General features: G+C 36.9%; 2 protein-coding genes across 2 annotated transcripts; one reads left to right on the forward strand and one right to left on the reverse strand.

Annotated features, from left to right (window-relative positions):
* Positions 1-304: 304 nt before the first annotated feature.
* Positions 305-9504, forward strand: LOC140142587 (arylsulfatase I-like). The gene is made up of 7 exons (XM_072164583.1): positions 305-846; positions 1543-1726; positions 1967-2151; positions 3893-4103; positions 4933-5182; positions 5950-6110; positions 8885-9504. The coding sequence occupies exons 1-7, from the start codon at positions 631-633 to the stop codon at positions 8965-8967; spliced, it is 1290 nt and encodes a 429-aa protein (XP_072020684.1). The 5' UTR covers positions 305-630; the 3' UTR covers positions 8968-9504.
* A 720-nt stretch (positions 9505-10224) lies between these two features.
* Positions 10225-17702, reverse strand: LOC140142589 (uncharacterized). The gene is made up of 2 exons (XM_072164584.1): positions 16163-17702; positions 10225-15133 (listed from the first exon to the last, which is right to left on the reverse strand). The coding sequence occupies exons 1-2, from the start codon at positions 16334-16336 to the stop codon at positions 14582-14584; spliced, it is 726 nt and encodes a 241-aa protein (XP_072020685.1). The 5' UTR covers positions 16337-17702; the 3' UTR covers positions 10225-14581.
* Positions 17703-21277: the final 3575 nt, after the last annotated feature.

Consider the following 21277-nt stretch of genomic DNA (forward strand, 5'->3'; position numbering starts at 1 on the left):
AATAATTTTAAATTAGTTTGGTGTCTTGTGGCAATATCAGTGCTCGATTCTTGTGCAATATTCTTTATATTTATTGTATTAATATGTGTTTTTCTGTTAGTCGTGTAATTTGATTATGAATGTATTGATTCTGTATGTTTCATACCATGTAAAAATACGCAATTTGGCCTTAGGGCCACGAGGTTATTTTTTAATAAAATTGAATTGAATGACATTTAGGATCTTTGCATCAATACCACGTATAGTAAAGTATCGCTATTAGTATTATTGCCAACTGACGCTATGATTGTTTTTTTTTTACCAGAGTTGAATCTACAACATGTTATCAGCCAAGCGACAGCATCAATTTTTTGCCCGACGGGGTAATACATATGGGAACGAACAGCAAGAAGTGAACACAATTGTCCGAGCTAAAAATGTGACTATGTCAAGAAGGAAGTTCATCTTTCTTTTACTGACCATTCCCATGCTGGTCTTTGTGTCAATAACGGTGATTTATGGGTATATATATACGGAATACAGTAGCCCTGCTAAGGCTATCCGTCAATTTCCTACACTACGGGATACCGGATTATCAAACATATCAAATGACATGTCAAATGACAAAATAGGGATGCCGGATTATTAAACATGTCAAATGACACCCATCAAAGTGCCAGTGATATGCCACATATAATTTTCATTTTAGTGGATGATTTGGGTTGGAATGATGTTAGCTACCATGGAAGCGAAATCAGTACCCCGTTTATAGATGAGTTAGCTACAACTGGAGTACGCTTGGATAATTATTATGTTCAAGCTGTATGTTCACCTTCACGGGCATCCATATTGACGGGTCTATATCAGGTAAAAATTAATATGTTTTCCTGTGGGGAGGGACTGTGGCGGGGGTGGGGGTGGGGGTTGGGGTGGTCGGCACTCGACTTTGTAAGTGACGGACAGCATTTCGAAACTAGGGATCTTTCGGTGAGAGCCTGCCTAGACACCGAAGGGAGGGTCTTTCAGTGAAAAGGCACAGAAAAGAGGATCTTCCTGTGAGACTGGGGAAAATCTTACCAAAAAAGGGGGTCATTCAATGAGACTGGGAAAACTGTTGGGTCAAATTCAAAATATAGAAGTTAATACAAAATTTGAAAAATTTGAAGAAAAGTAAGGAGTTCAGTAAAACAAAAAAGTGTGTCATTGGGTGAGAGGGAATTGAAAAATGGGGGTCAATGTGGCAGCACATCCCTGTCACCCATTTTTAGTAAAAGTGTCCCATGAGGGTAAAATTGGGGGCGGGACTAGGAATTTGTAGCCAGCCAAAATAAATGAGTTATTACTCATTGGATTTGTAGTATTAGTTCATAATAATTGTGAGTTAATTGCAACAGTTCCAGTATTAGATTTAATTTCAAATATAAAGGATAACAAGTAATCCTGGGCAATTAATGATATTCGTGACTGTATGATGCGCTTTTTGTGATTGACATTTGAAGCTTTGAGTAGTTATTCATTTTAATGAGATCGTCGTGGTCGTTCTATGTTTTATTCATTTCAAAGAGCCATACAGGCATTGACAGGTACCTTGTTTCAGAGGAACCGGGTTGTTTACAGTTACAATTGCCACTCATTCCCGCCAGTCTACGACAGAATGGATATGCTACACATATGGTTGGAAAATGGCATCTTGGCAGGTCAAGCAATGCGTGTCTTCCAATGGGTCGAGGATTCGATACATTCTTTGGTAGGTGTACTGACAGAGATTTGTAAAGTGTAAATGATATCCTACAAATTACCGCACAGAAAGCAATAGTCATAGCTTTGTAGCCCTTTTTCTGATACAAAAATAGTAAATAAGAAATGTGGAAAATATTCACTCCGGGCTAGATATTTTTGCGAGAGTCGCCCAAAACGAGAAAATTAACCCTACATACAACATCAAAGTAATGATAATAAAAAAAAATTATGTGTTTCCAATTGACAGGGATTTACGGTGCCTTAGTTGACTACTTCACTCATATCGTTAGCAAGACAGGGCCTACGCTTTCAGGCCATGATTTTTGGGATAATGGTAGAGCTGCTAAAGAACTTGTGGGCCAATATTCAACGCACCTTTATGCTAAAAGGGCTGAGGAAATCATTGCTTCACATGGGAACGGTACAGTTAAGGTAATTATGGTAAACTAGTACGAGTATGGGAGCATATTAGTTATCCTGGGCATCATTTTGAGCAAATCTCAAGCAAGTCTCGGTCGCTATACCAAAATTTCGCCAGCCGATTCTGGGGGTTTGCTACCCTAAACCAAACAACAGTTTTTGCTACCCCAAACCAAACAACAGTACAACACGCAGAATCTCAAAACGGGTAGCTATTCTAGGGTTTTGGAGCCCACTCCTAGGAGTAATGTAACATGTACAATGGTAAAGCCTCCGAATCTTAGATATAGCTCGGTAAAACCCAAATCCGTGTAGCGATTCTAGGGTTTGGGAGCACATTCCTATGAATGCCGGCATGGCAATACCATGGTATATAGTTTCCGACTCTGTAAAACTCAAATTCAGTAACGATTCTAGGGTTACACCGCTTAACAACAGTTAACCGATTTACCGCAGTGTTGCTGCCCATTGTGGGGATTAGTTATGAAAACCCTGAAACAGGTATGAAAACACTGAATAAGTTCAGTGCCGATTTTCCAGAAAATGGGTTGGTAACTGGATTAATTACCATAGCAATAGGTGAAAACAAGTTTTGAATGTATTGCCCTGGACTATTACTAGTAGGCATGCACTCATCACCTGTCATGTATGTGTATGTGTGCAATTATAATAGATTGAATACAATACTGCTCTTTTCAAAGACACTAATCGTACAGGTGTGAGTACATTGATGTTGATAATCCACGATCATATCTTTATGCTCAATCTTTGTAATCAGTGGTGCGATGCACCAACATACGTCTAGTGCAGGGCAATACATTAAACAATTGTTTTCACCTATCGCTATAATTAATCCTTTTACATCACTACTTCTACATGTACAGCGAAAAGATGAGATGACATCAATGTTTACCAACAAAGGCAAGGGACTGGTCGAAATACAATCAGGCTAGCTCAATCGATAAGGCGTTTGACTATAGTGCGAGAGGTTGTGGGTTCGAACCCAGGTGGTGGCTAGTACGCTCTCGTGGAAAAAAATGAGTTAGCTTGAAATTCCCGTGGACAAGGAACGTAGTCTGCTAGTTGTCTCGTTGTATTAATCGGTACGAAACTCGGGGAGCTAATCCTGGTGGTTGCGATGGTCATTTGTGGAATGACTAGTGTGTGCGCTCTTGAAGCTGCAAAGTCTCTGTGTTGTTGCTAACTGGTTTATGGAATGATGTGGGTCGTAGTGGTCAGCGACAACCTGTAAAGTGTGCTGAGGCTTGTGGATCAACGTCTAGGCGTTTGTGCCTGTGCCTAGCGCACTATAAATCACTGCGTTTTTTATTTTTTTTATTTGCATGAGCGAACAACATATGACCACCAGACTGCTGTTCAAGGGCCTTATTGTGATGTGGCGGGAGTTTAAAAAGCACGGGTCCTGAACAAAACATGATGCGCGCGCAATCTGCTGACAAGGAACGATGGCCTTTGTCTAGTTACTCAAGTGTGCCATGAGTATTGCCTCTTCTAATCGGATACTAATCTTTCGGGAATGAAACCTGATAGCAATTTTATAAACCAACGTGAGCGAACACCAAACTTAAGGGTTTCTCCTCCTTATTTCGGGATTCACATTTTGGGTTTCTTTCCGGTTTTCTGATTGACGTATCAGAAATGTTTGAGCGCCACAAAATTCTATATACACTTCCGACACATTCATAGCCTTATCATAATTTATTATAGCAACATTAATTCTATACTTTTGCAGAAGCCCATGTTTATGTACTTAGCTATGCAAGCACCACATTATCCGTTACAAGTACCCAAAGAATATCTTACTCCGTATCTAAAGATAAAAGATCCATTACGAAAGGACTTTGCTGGAATGGTCGCCTGTCTTGACGAGGCTGTGAAAAATGTTACTATGGCCCTGGACAAATATGGGATAAGAAATAACACCGTCATCATATTTTCATCAGGTAATATAACACATACGCAAAAGATTTCCCTGTCATAAACCGAAGCAAACTGTTTTGACAAACCTTTGTCCTACTTACAGTATCAGATAGTATAATCTACCAAAAATGTTTCAGAGCGTAAGCACGGAAAGAGGCGCCGAAGTTTAAAACTTTTCTCTATTACTGGTAAATACAGATACATACATTCCGAAATGCATAAACTGTATGTAAAACATGAAGTAGGAAGATTAAGATAATCAACCGCACTCACTGGATTATTTTCCCAGATAATTTCAGAACCAACTGGTTTCTTCCTAAGTGGGTAATTATATGAAGCGATTCAATCCGTGAAACGATCGACATTAGGAGGAGAGACCACCAGCCCAAAATCAACACATTGCAGTTTGCTGAAATCAGTGAAACCAACTGGCAACTCTAGTAGAAGATCTTCTAGAAACACCGATCTCAGCATCTCAAACACCACAGACTATTCTCTGTAGTCCAAGACCATTACCCATTGAGGAAGGAATCAGTTGGTTCTGAAATTATCTGAGAAAATAACCTAGCGAGTGCATTTGAATGTTTTTATCGTTCTATTTCTTGATTGCTACCTGCACCTGCACATGAATTCAACTGTATGTAAAATATATTCTATATATATTACTTTTAATTGATGAATACTTTATGCAACATTTGTCAAACTTTGGCGCAAAACGCAATCGCGTTTTTGAATATTTCAAAATGTCTTTTTCAATGATATCTTGTACATCAGCCTGGAAAATATGAAAACAATTCACTTTATAACAATCTTTTACTTATCGTACTTTGGTTTTCTTGCTCACTTTACAAGACAATGGTGGAATAGGTAAACATGGTGGGAGCAACAAGCCACTTCGAGGTACGAAACATCTTTATTACCAAGGCGGTATCAGAGTAGTTGGTTTTGTCAACAGTCCACTACTATCATCCAAGGTGAAAGGTACTTCATATAATGGCCTCCTGGGTGCAGCAGATTGGTATTCTACTTTAGTGGAAGGAATAGCTGGTGGGGAAATGAATGTCAATCAAACGGACGGCTATAATATGTGGGATGCCATAAGGTGAGATCAATTATATCAGTGCTATAAAGAGTACTATTCCAAATCTCGGTTTTGCCGGGACTTCTTACTCATATAATACTGATTTTGGTCTTGCAAATTCATTCATTCATATTCATTCATTATTCATTCATCTTGAATATGGGCCAAACTATTGTAATTTTTATACATTATATATTTATTATATTATATTATATTATATTATATTATATTATATTATTTTATATTATATTATATTATATTATATTATATTATATTATATTATATTATATTATATTATTAAAAAGATTAAAACACTTTTTAAATCAGCTGAATTAGACAATCCGTTGTGAAGATACAGCCTTCAAATTTTGTCATAAATTTGCATAATAACGTACACTTTTGCTGGTACTTTAAAGATAAATATGTATAATTTTCACCGTTGAAGGCGCTGTTATGTGCCAATATTAACCTTTAAATGTTTGTATTTCCTAAATCATACAACCAAATTGTCTGCATTTTGCACAGGATTTTGCTCTGAGGGTCAAGATTGTAAAAAAACAACAAAAAAACAAAAAACAAAAAACAAAACATAATTGCACCCCTTTGGAAAAATAGTTTTATTTGATTATTTAAAAAAAAGTATTTTGTGCGCAACTTTTTCATGTGTGGCCGCACAAAATGGGATATAGGGTGGAAAAGTGCTCCCAAGGAAAAAAAAATTCCAAGACTGACTCCATCCGGTGCAAACAATATTGTTAACAACCTAAAACGTAAATCTTTTACTACAGGTTTGGTTCACCTTCAATTAGGACAGAATACCTTCACACAGTAGGAGGCAATTGTAACTGGACTCCTACACTTCCATTTCGCGATCGTGATCCAAAGAATGTCCCTTCGATGTATGGTACAATAAGACATGGTCCATGGAAGTTGATGATTGGTGATCAAAGTACGTTGTCTATTTCTCCTGTTGTCAAATCTTACATCATTGTTCCATTATCCATATCAATGGACATGAGATTCATATGCCAATGATCTGAATTATACATTCCAACACATGGAAATAAAGCATGTATCAATATCCATGTTTAAAGGAAATCTGTACCATAAACTAATCAATGGCTATATAGTTGCAGTAATAATAAAAACGACAAACAGTAAAAGTCCTACGCTATATACGTAAAAATAAAAGAGAAATTCATAATTCCTTACGACGATCAGCCGTCAGTTTGAAATCCATGGTGGCTGCCATATTGCTACCCGATGTATTTTTATTACGCTGTAACGGTACCCCGATTTTGAAACCAGCGAAATCCGTGCCACAAGCCTCGTCCCTCGTGAACTTTGGTGACACGAAGCGAATACTACCAAAGTTCAGATTCAACATTCGTTCAAAAGAAAACGCGACAATTTTTACCCATAAAACTACAGAAGAACATAAAAAATGTATTTTAAGTAATATTTATGATCAACAATGTCTTTTGAGAACGAAAAGTGTAAAAACAGCACTGAAAACCAAAATTCGCTGTGGGGTCGCGAATGCCATAAAGCAACACACGCTCGCCGAAGGTAGCCGAGGGTCTGTGTGAAAGGTTATACTACCGCTTGTGGCAGAAAGGATTCGCAAGCAGCTATCATGACGGCTTCCATGAATCGCAGAAACGAAGGATTAAAAGTGCTTTTTCTTTGTTAGGAATATTCCGAAATTCATATAGACCGTCTGGTATGTTTAATTTAGGGGTATATAACTATATTAGCCATTGATTAGTTTATGGTACAGATTTCCTTTAAACAGTTGTAAGAGCCAATACCCAACAAAAGCCCAATACATTACGATTTGATAAGACGGTATGGTTAACTTCCCGGTTAACTTGTCTTCTAGTTTGCCAACATGACCAAAAACTCCCGGCAAAACTGACAAACAATAAAGCATCCTGCCCAATATGAAAATTTAAAATCTTATTTAAATACATTATTCATACTCCTCTGTAGTTAAAAAAAAATGGGTTTGTGACGTATTGGTCTCTGGTTAAGCTAAGAAAGTAACAAACATATGCACACGCTTTGCTTTAAAAAAACAACCAGGGATCAATACGTGTCAAACCCAATATTTTCATTACAGAAGGAAGGAGTATGAATAATGTAACTTTAATTAGAGTGTTTGGTTTTGTCAGAAGGAGACAAATAAAATATTGGGCTTTTGTAACGTATTGGGTTCAAACAACTGTCTAAATATGGGCTATATTGATGCATTATATTTGTGTCAGTTGTTTGTCATGGGTTGCAGAGGTTTAAGGTGGTACTATACCTCCTGATAAATTTTGTGACCAATTTTGCATTTTTCTCAAAAAATAATTACACAGTGGTAACAAAAGGTATGTGTATTATAGGGGCAACGAATCCAAATACTTCACTGAAATTTCAGCGATTCAAGACAAGTGGTTCATTATATATGTGAAGAAATAAGGTACATTCTAACGGTACCTCTTTTTTCATAAATAACGTACCGCTTGTCTTGAGTCACTGAAATTCCAATGTAGTATCTGGATTCTTTGCTCCTATAATATTCATAACATTTGTTACCAGTGCGTTATTATTTTTTGAGGAAAAATGCACAAATAGCCACAAATTTATCAAGGGGTGTAGTACCACCTTAACGCAATCACATTTACTATAGTACGTATTGGGCTTTTGTTACTTATTACAAACGGTAACTAACAATCGATGGTAAACTTGCCTATGATGAGCAACTTTAAATGGACATGTTTAGCATATCGTAGGTCAAAGTAAGATCGTAGTTGGCTATCATAATTATCAGCATGACAGATTTTAATCCTTTAAGGTGGTACTACACCCCGTGATAAATTGTGTGACTAATTTTGCATTTTCTCAAAAATAGCTACATTGGTAACAAAAGTTATGTATATTATAGGGGCAAGGAATCCAGTTACTTCACTGAAATGTCAGTGATTCAAAACAAGTGGTTCATTATATATGATAAGAAATGAGGTACATTCTAGCGGTACCGCTTTTCTTATCAACGTACGGCTTGTCTTGAGTCACCGAAATTCCAGTGTAGTAACTGGATTCTTTTCCCCTATAATAAACATAACTTTTGTTACCAGTGTGTTATTTGAGAAAAATGTAAAAATAGTCACAAATTTATCAAGGGGTGTAGTACCTTAGCAACGACTTACGTCCACACAGTAATTTATCATTTGACCCATTCAACGATTAAGAGCTCGTAGAACCCGGTACAACTCCTAACTGTAGTTTACAGGTCGATAGTCCAAAGGGACAGTAGTCCAAAACAATAAACCCTAACCATCAACTTAACCTTAACCCTAAACTTCATAGCTTCACCCTAAATCCTAGCCTGTAACCTGAGCCCTAATCCTAACCCTAATCCTAACCATAACTCTAGCCAATTCTAACCGTAACTTTAATCCTAACACTAATACCAAACCTGATCTAATCCCATATCCTAACTTAAATGCACTAAACTCTAAATTAAACCTGTTTTGGACTAAAGATCCTTCAGACTAATGGACTGTTCCTATTTCAGTCAAATACAAAGCGAAAAATAAAACGAAAATATTCAAAAACACGTATTCTCTTAAATTGAGTACATTACAACATTTAATAAGCTCCATATATATTTTGTGTATTTGTGTCAAGAAATGTAGCTGATAATTTATTATATTTATTATTGGCTTATTGCAGTGCAACAGAAAGTCTCAGGAAATCACGATTATTTAAATGGACCAAACGGTGTATCGCTGTTCAACACTGACGATGATCCATAAAAAAAAAAAAATCAATTGGCCAACCACCAGGACATATTTGAAGATCTACTGAAAAGGCTCAAGGAACACTGTAAAACACACGTCAAGTACCTAAAGATTGAAAAGGATGACAATAATTTCCCACGATTACACGATGGTCTATTTGGACCTTGGTTGTGAACATGTGACATAAATGATTGCAGAGATATCTAGACAGAAGCAAGATCAATCGTCGTGGATCTATATAACAGACAGAACGGAGTCAGTGACCTCCTCATTCAATAAAGCGTGAAGACCTTTCAATTTAGGGAACAATCCAAAAGTTCGACGAAGTCCTGTAAGCGAAATTCTTTTCGTTAGGGAGGGAGGGGGTCAAAAGTCCGATCAAAGCTGATCCTTTTTTTAAGGATTTAATTTATCACTTTAAAATTTTAGTATTTTCCGAAGTACGATATTGCATTTTCAAATGGTTGCTTCAAAAATGATTTCAAATCAATACACGTGATCTATAAACGTGATCAATATCCTAACATTGTCGCACCCACCTTTGTTCCATAACCATTAAGGTATAGGATATTTTTGTATTTGCTATAGCCCCGAATGAAATGTATTTAATTATGTTTGTACTCACCCACCAGGTAGCATTGCGTGTGAATTTTACTTCCGAACTAAGTGCTATTCTTTTTATGGGCATTTTAGTGTCTAAAATGGCCCAAAATGAGGGTTCTTCGATATTGCCGTCCATTTCTAATCGTCACCCCCCCATAGACTTTACATGTAAAATAAAAAGGCTCATAACGATTTAATAGCACCTAGTTCCGACGTAAAATTCACACAAAATGCTTTTTGAGTGATTACAAAGATAATTAAATACTTTTCATGCGGGGGTTATGTGGAATCTTTTTTAATGTATTCCTTATACAATGAAATTTCACAATAGAATGTCCATTGGAAACAAAGGTGGGGCCACCTCCACAACCCCATGCACCATAGCAACGGCCCCTGTAGCCTGTGAATACGGGTTGGATTTTTCGATATTTGACATTTACGTTAGGGCAGGGGAGGGGTAAGCCTTCTAACGAAAGGACTTTCGTTTATAGGACTTTATCGAACTTTTGGGTTGTTCCGTTAATGATCCCGACATCTTAGCTAAGATGTCACACAAAAAATAAATGTATTATCAACTTTTCCAAGAAACAGTCGTTTTTTTGTATCTTAAATGTAAGGAACAGACTTAATGATTTCAGACAAGTAGAACAAAAGTACACTTTATCCTGTCTTAAATATAAATTTTTTAAAGATTTTTACAGTCACGACTAAATATTCTGGAAAAATATGGTTACAGTAGTATTAAACCTTTCCATTATGATATTTATGTTTGCGACGACTTCGCCCACATATACGTGCAAATTTTAGTGTATGACCCTGACATATGGGGTGTTTGGTACCAGTTGGGGAGGGGGGGGGTGGTAAAGCTGCACTGCTACAAGAGATGTTAAACATCATGGGCTACACAAAAATGCATGATAGCAATTGAACCGGAGTAACTTTCGGCGGGAAAAGGTCATCGAATTTTACACGTCCCAGGGTCAAATTTCAAAGTTGTTTAAATTGTGTTAAAAATTTCTAATCCCAATGTATTCCTCTAGCCACAAGGATTCAGAAAATATATAGTTTGACATATCTAGGAAAACCCTTCCTTGAGTTATAGCCGAAAGGGTCAAAGGTCACGTTTTTGGCACTATGCAGGTCAAAAATATGAAAGTGCTCAGATTTTGCCAAAAGAGGTGTCAAAATATTGTTCGTTTTGATAATTCAAATAAGGATAGGATTGCACCATCTTGGATGTTTCGTTACCTAGGTAACACAGCAAAATAGGTAAATAGGCCTAACTTGACCTATTTTGCTGTTACCAAGCATGCATGTGAAATGTTCGAAAGGTTAACGATCGAGAATTTAAAAGAACAGATTAACTTAATCATGTTTGTCACCCTGTGCATAAGTGCGTATATTTATGGCCTTTACAATATTTTCTTATGTTCTTGATTAGGTATGAGTTATATTAAATGAAATCCTAGTACAAATAAATCGTCTTCATTCAATTGTCTATACTATGTGCATATTGGTGTTCTCTTTAAAGCAAGTAGAAATATAACTTTCAACATGGGAACATGTTGTGAAGTATCTATAATTAGTGAAAAGATATAGCTCAGCGGCCAACAATTTTTTTTCTATAGTAGGCCATATGCGACAAAACAATATTTTCTCTCTGAAATGTCGGTATTTTTACGTGTAAGAAAATCAATCGCATTATCGTGTTCACTCTACCGTAAAGTTTGGGCCATATTTGACTCATTGGAACGTTCTAAAGGACCCCCCGTAACTGCCAAGGTAAAAAGAATTTATTATGACTAAACATTCTGCACATTTCAAGAGTGTCCAATGTTGAATTTGGAAGAGACAGGCTTTTTAAATAAACATCCAAATTGATGGGTACCAATCATTTCGATATAGGCTAGTCAAATTAAGAAAAATAAGGGGTTAACTCACCACTAATTGCACCAGCATCGATTTAATCACCATTCATTTCAGAAAAGCATACCGTAAAACCCGTCTACAAGCATATATAGTGTTTTTATGAAAGCTAAATTAATTCGAAGCAAGCGTGAATATACCGATACAATAGATTGGTCTTAAAATAATACTTGTTTGTATATGCTTGGATCCGTAATTTATTTGTTCAAACTCCATTATGGTGCCTGGATTAATGTAGCTTTCATCAGAAGCACTCTATATGCTTGTAGACGGGTTTTACGGTTTTTAATAACATATCAAAAGTTTCAAAACATTCAAGTAGTGGAACAGTGCCTAATTTGCATAAAGATTTGTCAAATCTTGTTAATAACCATACCAATGTGTTGTTCTCATCATAAGGATTCAGAATAAGTACAGTTTGACAAACCTCCGACATATAGTTCTTGAGTTGCATGCAAAAAAATCAAAGGTCAAATTATACTTCTACGCTACTCAAATTTGGTACACTAACCGGAGCGCTTTCACCGGGTCAACCGGCGTCTTCAGCGGGTGTTATTGCTCTGAAGATTGTTGTTGCTAGTGATGTTAGTACTAGGACACCTCCGATGACGTCACAGATGTTGATGACGTCAAACTTGAAGATGTTCTGCGCAAAGTATTCTGAGGTTTAAAAGCTGTGCTAACACTTGCAGAGTTGAAAGCCCTGCGCAGCCGTTCCGAAAGTCCTTCCACGTAAGGTAAGGTGACAAAAATGCCCTTCTTATTGCTATCTTCGTCATTGTCCTTATTTTGTCTTTTCTGTTTTGGACGAGCCCTGCACAATGACCATTTTTGATAGCTGCTCTCGTGTAGCACCTCCTTCTTGTGTCTTATCTCCTTAGATCTGTCGTCAGGATCAGTAACAAGTCAGCGATCAAGGAACACGTCGACAGGAGCAAAGGACACCTGATTGACTGGGAGAACGTAAAAGTGTTAGAAAGGGAGTCCAAGGACTTCCCTCGCAGGGTCTTGGAAGCAATCCATATTAGAACTAAAAGACCCAGACTGGACCGTGACAAAGGGTTGGACATCGACCCTGTCTGGGACAACCTCCTGACCCCAGGAACCAAGGGGCGGCACAACATCTTCAAGTTTGACGTCATCAACATCTGTGACATCATCGGAGGTGTCCTAGTACTACATCACTAGCAGATGAGGATGGTAGAATAAATACTTTCTCTGCGCATTGTGACATTCGTCCCCATTGCTCTAAATGGATTGATTCAAAAAAGTTATGGTACTTTTTATAAAAAGTTATGGTACTTTTTATAAAAGTATAAATCATGTTAGGTCTAAGGCTGTGCTAACACTTTTCTTTGATGACTTTGACCACAATTTTTTATTTTTTCCAAATATCTTAAAAATTCAAGAATCTAAGCTAATTGAACAGACAGTAGTTCTCTTGTTCGCGAACGCTTTGTGTACAAATAAATAGGGCATGCAATGGAGCAAACTGCAATTTTTAAATTGGCATCTTCCTTGGGTTTTTGGATCGTCGTGTCTTTATTTCTTGAACAATTTCAACGAATGAGGCCTTAAATTCGAGCTAAAAGATGCCGATATTGCCTGCTGGACATATCTATCTTTGTATATGATATACAGGGGGTAAACATAACTGATACCTTAATTATTTGGCTTACTGTATATAATTTCCATTTATTCCATGTTTAATTGTGCTAGTGTGCGATGCGTGATTCTTCTTTCCCCTGTATATTGATGATAAATGTTTTCTTATTTTTTTTTCTCATCCATTTCATTTACAAGCAATATGAAATCACCAAATATTCTATTAAAATCAATCTACACATTTCTTGAAACTATAGCCAAGTCTAGCTCTGCACCAAATTAACAATAAATGAAAGTAATTTGACGCATGTGTTACCATTCATCCGGGTTATAAAAAACAAAACAAAACACCCAAAAACCACCCAAAACCAAACCAAAATGCATTTTGCATTTCATGGCCACCTGCAGGATATAACATTGGCGTAGATCCGGGGATGGGGATTTCCCCCTAATATTTTGATACGTAGGGATGGTCCATACAATCATCCCCATTTCCCCAAAAGACCTACATTTTTTTAAATGTTTTGGGGAAAAAATCCATATCATCACTAGCAAAGGTCAACATTTTCAAATGATGGACGGCTGTTCCTCCCACCTACGTACACTTTTTAAATATCATTGGATTGATTAAGTTCACTTCGAGGAATGTCCAAAATTAAAGTTATCACAACACGATAAATCGCATTCATCTATATTTAGAGGGCATACGTTTTGTCTTTTAATTCTAGTTTTAAATATCATCTGTCGTGCGATATGGTATCTTTGATCTAAGTCTATGGAATTATTGTGGCTAATTTTTTGGTTAAATAAACCGATACTGTTAAAAATATCGGTATTTACGCAAGTGATCTGGGTAAAAGGCATTGAAAACATTGTCAGCTAAGAAACGCAAAATTAAAATCACGAACATTAGTATTGTCAACAATAATTATCTACATTTCAACCTAAACCGATTTAAAATATATACAAAAATTTTCCCCAGCAATCGCACAGAAATAAATGCGGCACTCGAGGACATCTGTAGGAAAGACCGCGAGTCTATAATGGGTATGAAGTTAAAACATCGCAACAATTGTTGTAAAACCTGTTAAAATGATACAGTAATTATTGACTATCATTATTTGTTAATTTGCGATTTTTACTTTTTAAGAAAAATAGATTAAAAATGAAAAACTGGGAGAGAAATCGTCATCTTTAATTCAACATCACTAAAGGAGTCTGCCCAATGAACATGATGAAAAGTAAGCGTGTTACTTGAAACCAGTTTTGGCACACACCTAACTTTTAGGTCGTCTGGTCAGACATAAACTTACTGGAGGAAATGTTTTAATCAAGCCACGCCTTTTATGAGATACCATTGCCAAAAGCTTGCCAAGACACTATTTCATCACGAATGGTCAGCCATGTAACTTGAGCAGAAGCAACGAGGAAACAGTGTAACAACTGGCAAAATTGGACATTTCATTCTGCTAAAATATACAGGTTACGTCTATACCTAAAATATTTGTCTGAATTGAACATCGTATTCTAATGACCATTTGTGTAAAGGATCTAGTTGGTAAAACGCATTAAGGAAATATATCCTCTGATACTTTATCATCGTTGTTTGTTGATGTGATGTATCAGAGGATACAACATTTAATGTGTTAAGAATAAGAAGCACTATCTCGTAAGCTCCATTTCGCTGGTCACAAGATGCTTCTAGAATAACTCCATAGGGTGATCGTCTTTCGTAAATAAATACATGCTGATTCAGACTAACTACTGTAGTTAATGTACCAAACACTACTGGAGGCTGTAGATGCCATTGCCTAGTGGTAGTAGACCGATTGGATGGCGAACAGATACATACTCTACCCTCGACGCCTTCATCACGGCATTCATCATACACGCCATATATAGATGTCCGTTCGTAGTGGGCGAGAACCAGTGACGGACCATCTTGTGAACTTGAAGTTACTTGTACAGCTACGAAGAAAATCTCGTCTTTTTCTGGAGTAGGTAACTTTCCTGGTAAGTGCAGATTCATTTCTATTGCCGTAGTATTCTGTGCAAGAAAATATCATAGTTTATATATCATGTTAGTTAAATATGCTGTATTTTACGTTAAAAATATGTTGCAAAATGTCGTCTGTCTAGGCTGTGTAATATGTAAGGTAAAGGGTGATGGCCCACTTCCAGAAATAACATGAACAAGTGTCTTATTCATTCCTGGCTAGTGAGCATGTAGCAGTTGCTTTCAGATCCAGACGGGTTTCCGATAGACGGGGTTTTGCTGGTTCATTTCTTTGACCCAATGCTGAATGCAATAAATTATGGCAGATATTTTTTAGATTTTTTTTGATTATGGGCAAATGATAATAATTACGAGTCCTAATACTGGATATCCTTACCAGTATTTTTGTTTACAGACTAGAAAAAAGTTTGGCAAATCCTATATTGTTTTCGGATTATGGGGTCAACATGGACTTTTTACTTTGAAAACTCGCAGTAACCTTGGTCGATACCTTTCCTGAAGAAAGCAAAAGATGTTTAAAATAATTAAAATATTAACCTGCATGCTAAAATTTGTTGATAGATCCCAATTTGAAAATCAATTCATGTAGATCTCTAAGAAAAGATGGGACAGTTCAGCATATTATACTACTGCGGGACGGAATGTTTCATTACTCTCTTGTAGAGCCTACAACAATTAAATGTAAAAGTGCATACGTCGATTAATGCCCTTACGCCATTTTAAGGATCCTTACCGTCCCTATTTTATCCCTGGAAATTTTCTGGGAGGAATTTTCCCCTTGGCTCTCCCTGGCTACGCCCCTAAAATAAGCCCAAAGAACGAGCAAATTTTCCAAGCACTCTCAACTTGAATGACCAACACTAATCATAATCACTTAAGATGACTGTATTCATTTGACCTTCGAGATTTTTGGTAAAAGTGCTTAAACTGTCATACGCTAAAGCATAATTAGATGAAGTCTTAAATGCCGAAAGGTTTCCCAATACTTTTTGTTTTCTTTTTTTGTTTTCCTTAGATTGGTAAGGTTTCTTTAAATGTACAGCAACTATGGTTACTTACCTGGTCATAATATTCCATCACGTTATCAATCCATTTTCCAACTAGTCGTTCACATGAACCAAATCCAGATCCACTTTCTTTGTTCGCAGAAACAAATTGGTCTTGGAGGATGTTGTTGATCTCTCCCAAAGCAAAATCTGCCAGTACTTTCACTCTGGTGTCATTTGACATCATATGACTCGTGCGACCTTCTGATGAGCAGATACATTTGCTACCTTCTAAACATATTCCCAAACTACTGCAAGATCTCTTAGGATCAATTGGATGAAATAGTCCGTTGGGATGTGTGTCGTATTGCTAGTCAATTTCAAAAATAGAATTATCATCATCAGGTGAAAAAGTGAATAGTGTTTGTCTCAAGTCTACAATATCAATCAGCCTGTCCTGGTTTAACCTCAAAGATTCCATTTTGTCTTTTCCCAGCTTTTCTTCTAAGTTCTTTGAAGCATGAATGAAACAAACCGGATGACCCAATTCAACTTTGCCTTCAGCCGTCTCTAAAAACTTTCCGTATCTCATTCCATGATCTCCAAACATGAAAGTAAATGTATTGGTCTGGTTGTTAAGGAAGTTAATAAAGTTTGCCAAACTTTCATCTAAAGTTTGAATTCGGAGTCCACTAGATTCGTGGCCTATGTTGAGATCTAAGTAGTTAAAAAAACGGTCTTTTACATGTCGTTAATTGCTTCTGTAACGATTCCAGATATGCGAGCAGATAGTCAGCATGATATTTTCCATTATAACATATCGCTTTTCCATCGCCTTGATAAGGAGCTAAAAGCTTGTTGCTTTTCAAAACCTCACAACTTGCTGTAGTTAATGCTATTTGGTTAACACCTTTCAATTTCAACTTTTCAAGCAGGGTTTTCCAAGCCTTAGAAGTGTTTTTCTCTTCTTTGTTTATACCAAGAAATCTGCCCATTCCTGCTCTTCGAAATTCTTGCATGGAATTTTGCCAACAAAGATCATCAATCCATGAAACGTAGTATCCGCCATTGTGGAACAAGTTAAATATTTTACCGATACCTGTCTTATTTTTGGATTTTAGGTCTTTTAACAAATCTTTTCCTAATGTAAACATAATAGTATTATTATAAGTTCCTCCCCTCATAGATTGCATCAGGTCATAATTAAACACGTGAGCAAGTTTATTTTCCTTGGTATTTTGTAAAGTTTTGACAGATTTTGGTAAAGATCTAAAGAAATGACTATGTGATGTTGAATCTAGCCAGATGACGTTGATATTTATTGCATCATCACAAGCCGAACCTTTACATGTATTCTGGGTAAAGTATTGTGGTATAAGAAGCAACTGACTGCCATATTGTTTGGTTTTTTTTTGTTTACACTTCAGATAGCAGAATCCATAGTTGCCGTTGCTCGCATTCTTGTTGAGAAGGTCCAAGATAGCGTTTTCTAAGTCATTGATGTCGGGGTATATACTCCATACTAGAGTTCCATCAAGTGGGTTTATTAAACCTAGCGATATGTCTGATGCACACATGTTGTTGGTACAACTGACTCCGTGGCTAGTGTTGTAGTTCTGTATACAATAAAATAAAATTTAACAAATGAAAATAAGCAAATAAATAAGTAAAATAAAGATATGATACATACAAAAATGTAACAATGTAGTTTGAGAAAACGGAATAAGCACTAATTCAATGATAGATGTCATTGAATGGCCTCACAAAATTGCTTCTTTGGAACGCTTTCATCTTATTTAGAAACACACCTTCTGTACAATTGAGCATGGTGTGAGAGCGTTCAGATTTTGCCACCTTGAAATGCGACCGTATTACAGTATAAATATGCTTTTAATAAATAATCTTTGATTAACGGCTTCGTGTCACATGAATCTGGTATCAGTGACACCCGTATAATAATTTTAAATGTAGGCAGTCGAAGATTAATGATATTGATGGAATCGATCGGCCAAAATTTTTTTATACTGGCTATCATTGATTTGCAAGCCTCTATTGTTCATGCAACACTATTCAAAGTAGTGAATATTTTCAGTCATCCAGTCGTTAAAATCACAAAGTTTGGAATTAAATCTTTTACTGGAACATACTTTTGCAACTTTCTACGTTGCGTCTGATACCATCAGACTTCATCAGGCAACTGACCCGCTGGGCTGGTCATGTGACACTTGAAGACGACTAAGGATCTTCTTGACCGCCCGATCCCGTGCGTGAGATAAGTTGTGTCTCAGTCCCCCCTTTCTTGTTAAGTGACGGCTGCTCTACTCACTCCCATGGGAACGGACAGTCAGATCCCTAGTTGTCTTCAAGTGTCAGCACAGCGATTCAGTTGCCTGATGAAGTCTGGTAGCAGACACAACGTAGCAAGTTGTAAAAGTAAGTTCCAATAAAAATTTAATTTCAAACTTTGTGACGTATTCAAAGTATTTTTTATAATATTCGACGTCACATAATAATAATGTTCTTTTTCGTCAACAAACATTCTTGAGTAAAAATAATATAAAGAAAATGAATTGAAACAGATTGCACTAGACAGAAGTTTGTGCTCACAGAGCACGAAAACAGCCGACAGCTTCGGAAAAGGTTATTGATTTATCGCAAAATATCGATATACCGGGAAATCCAGTGTTATGATACCCGATAATGTCGCCCGACCTTCCCAAACAAAATAACCTGTCTCCTGAGAGCCCCCAACCTTTTCAAGAAATCGGCAAGTACAGTTAGGGTAAATGGAAATTAACAGATTGGTTTACAACCTTGTTTGGAGTTCGTCAAGGATGTGTGATCTCACCTCAGATTTTTAACATCATACTGGAGATGGCTATGTTACATGCTCTGCACCAGGGGCGTAGATTTCTTTTTGACATGGGGGGGGGGTGGAAAAAGTGAATCCAGCACCTTATGGCGACAGAATAAGTTTATGGTACAAATGCGCGCGAAGCTATTTTGAAGCTAAACATCTCAGCTTTTGGACTAAGTTCAGGCCGTAAGCAAAGAGGACATCCACCTGAACATCACAATTCGTCGGCTGTATTCCATAGTGGCGTATAGTGATTTTTGGTCATTTTTTTGAAAATTGGCACATATGTTTTTAATAATGTTCTCTTTCATTTTTTCTAAGTCTCATCAGTCATAATTAGCTAATTAATTAGTAATTAATTAATTAAATGTGGCGTATAGTTACAAAGTGACATTTTTGTATTCCATAGTGGCGTATCGACCATACGCCACTTTTTATACACATTTTATAATTATGAAATATCGGCAAAATGAAAAACATCGTATGTCATAGTGGCGTACGCGTATCGGACCTATACGCCACTATGGAATACGAACGACGAAAAGTAACGCCATAGGGATTACACGGCGACCGAGGTGGCGTACGGTTAACGTAAGGTTAGGGTATTGCGTTTTGTTCGTTTTCCATAGTGACGTATAGTTTTATTGTCAGTTTGCCAGCAATAGTATGTATTTATTTCTTTTGAAAAATATATAACAATAAAATCTATTTAGTTTACTACAGAAATTTCACATCATTTACAAAATATAATGAATGTCTGATTTACACAACTCGATTTTAAATTGGCATTTCTTCAAACCCGATTTTCTCGAAAAGTTGTTTATTCGCGGCGCCCCACTATACGCCACTATGGAATACGGACGACGAATTCTCAACACTAAGCTTCTACAGGTGGAGGCGTTTACCTACCTGGGAGGAAAGATCATCCACAAAAGGATCCTGCTCAGAAGTTACTAAACTAAGTTCTTTTTTGATCAATATTACTATAGGGAGGGAGCAGAATCCTGGATATCACGTTTGACGTTTGAAGATTTGCCTTGCCAAGATAATTGTAGTAACGCGGAGAGACAGGATCAGAAACACCCCATCCGCAAAATCTAGGGTGTTGAGTTTTCCCTCTCGGTAAAAAAAAATTACCCGAAGAGACTGCATTATTATGGCCACATCCAGAGTATGCCTCCCTCCGGCCTTCCCAAGATTGTTTCCTTGATGTCGGGGTATATACTCCATACTAGAGTTCCATCAAGTGGGTTTATTAAACCTAGCGATATGTCTGATGCACACATGTTGTTGGTACAACTGACTCCGTGGCTAGTGTTGTAGTTCTGTAAACAATAAAATAAAATTTAACAAATGAAAATAAGCAAATAAATAAGTAAAATAAAGATATGATACATACAAAAATGTAACAATGTAGTTTGAGAAAACGGAATAAGCACTAATTCAATGATAGATGTCATTGAATGGCCTAACAAAATTGCTTCTTTGGAACGCTTTCATCTTATTTAGAAACACACCTTCTGTACAATTGAGCATGGCGTGAGAGCGTTCAGATTTTGCCACCTTGAAATGCGACCGTATTACAGGGCTCCTGTAATAGCAGATTTATCTGAAGGGTATGTATAAATATGTTTTTAATAAATAATCTTTGATTAACGGCTTCGTGTCACATGAATCTGGTATCAGTGACACCCGTATAATAATTTTAAATGTAGGCAGTCGAAGATTAATGATATTGATGGAATCGATCGGCCAAAATTCCCAAGATTGTTTCCTTCGATTGTCTCATCCAGGCAATCGGACCTAAAGGAAGACCAGCAAAGAGGTGCTAACCAACCAAAATTCCATATAGTAAAAGTCAGCCATATATAAGACGACAGAACAGTTTGGCGGGACATTATGATGCGGATGTTGCCACTCAACCCTCAGTTGGAGTGAACGGCAAAGGTCAAGGTAGGTCAAGTGCAAATTTGATAGTGCACAAACATTTTGTCTTCCTGTAACGATGCAGATTATTTTCCACCCGTTAACCCCATGAGAACTATATACCTGCCGATTGGCCAAAATGAACATTGTGTCCAATTTTGAACCAATCAAGGAGGGTATTAATAAGATCATCTGCAAATGCAAGTTTGATCATAAATAGTTTAAAGCTTAGTCATAATTGGCAATTGAATCACCCCGGGTAAATTATTAACACCTTTACAAAAAACAGAACTGGTATGGGTTCATATACTAGGAGTAACCAGATGGGGAGGAGTAGGGAAGGGACCAACTTTGGTTTCCCTCACCTAACCAACCCAATCACTCAATAATGTTCAATCGTGTATA

This window comes from Amphiura filiformis, chromosome 20, assembly GCF_039555335.1.
Source record: "Amphiura filiformis chromosome 20, Afil_fr2py, whole genome shotgun sequence".
Classification (NCBI taxonomy): domain Eukaryota; kingdom Metazoa; phylum Echinodermata; class Ophiuroidea; order Amphilepidida; family Amphiuridae; genus Amphiura; species Amphiura filiformis.

Coding starts and splice junctions, on each gene's coding strand:
- LOC140142587 (XM_072164583.1), top strand. CDS start 631: ATGTCAAATGACACCCATCAAAGTGCCAGTGATATGCCACATATAATT. Junction 847..1,542: donor TATTGACGGGTCTATATCAG/GTAAAAATTAAT, acceptor TTCATTTCAAAG/AGCCATACAGGCATTGACAG. Junction 1,727..1,966: donor AGGATTCGATACATTCTTTG/GTAGGTGTACTG, acceptor TCCAATTGACAG/GGATTTACGGTGCCTTAGTT.
- LOC140142589 (XM_072164584.1), bottom strand. CDS start 16,336: ATGATGTCAAATGACACCAGAGTGAAAGTACTGGCAGATTTTGCTTTG. Junction 15,134..16,162: donor TGATGGAATATTATGACCAG/GTAAGTAACCAT, acceptor TTTCTTGCACAG/AATACTACGGCAATAGAAAT.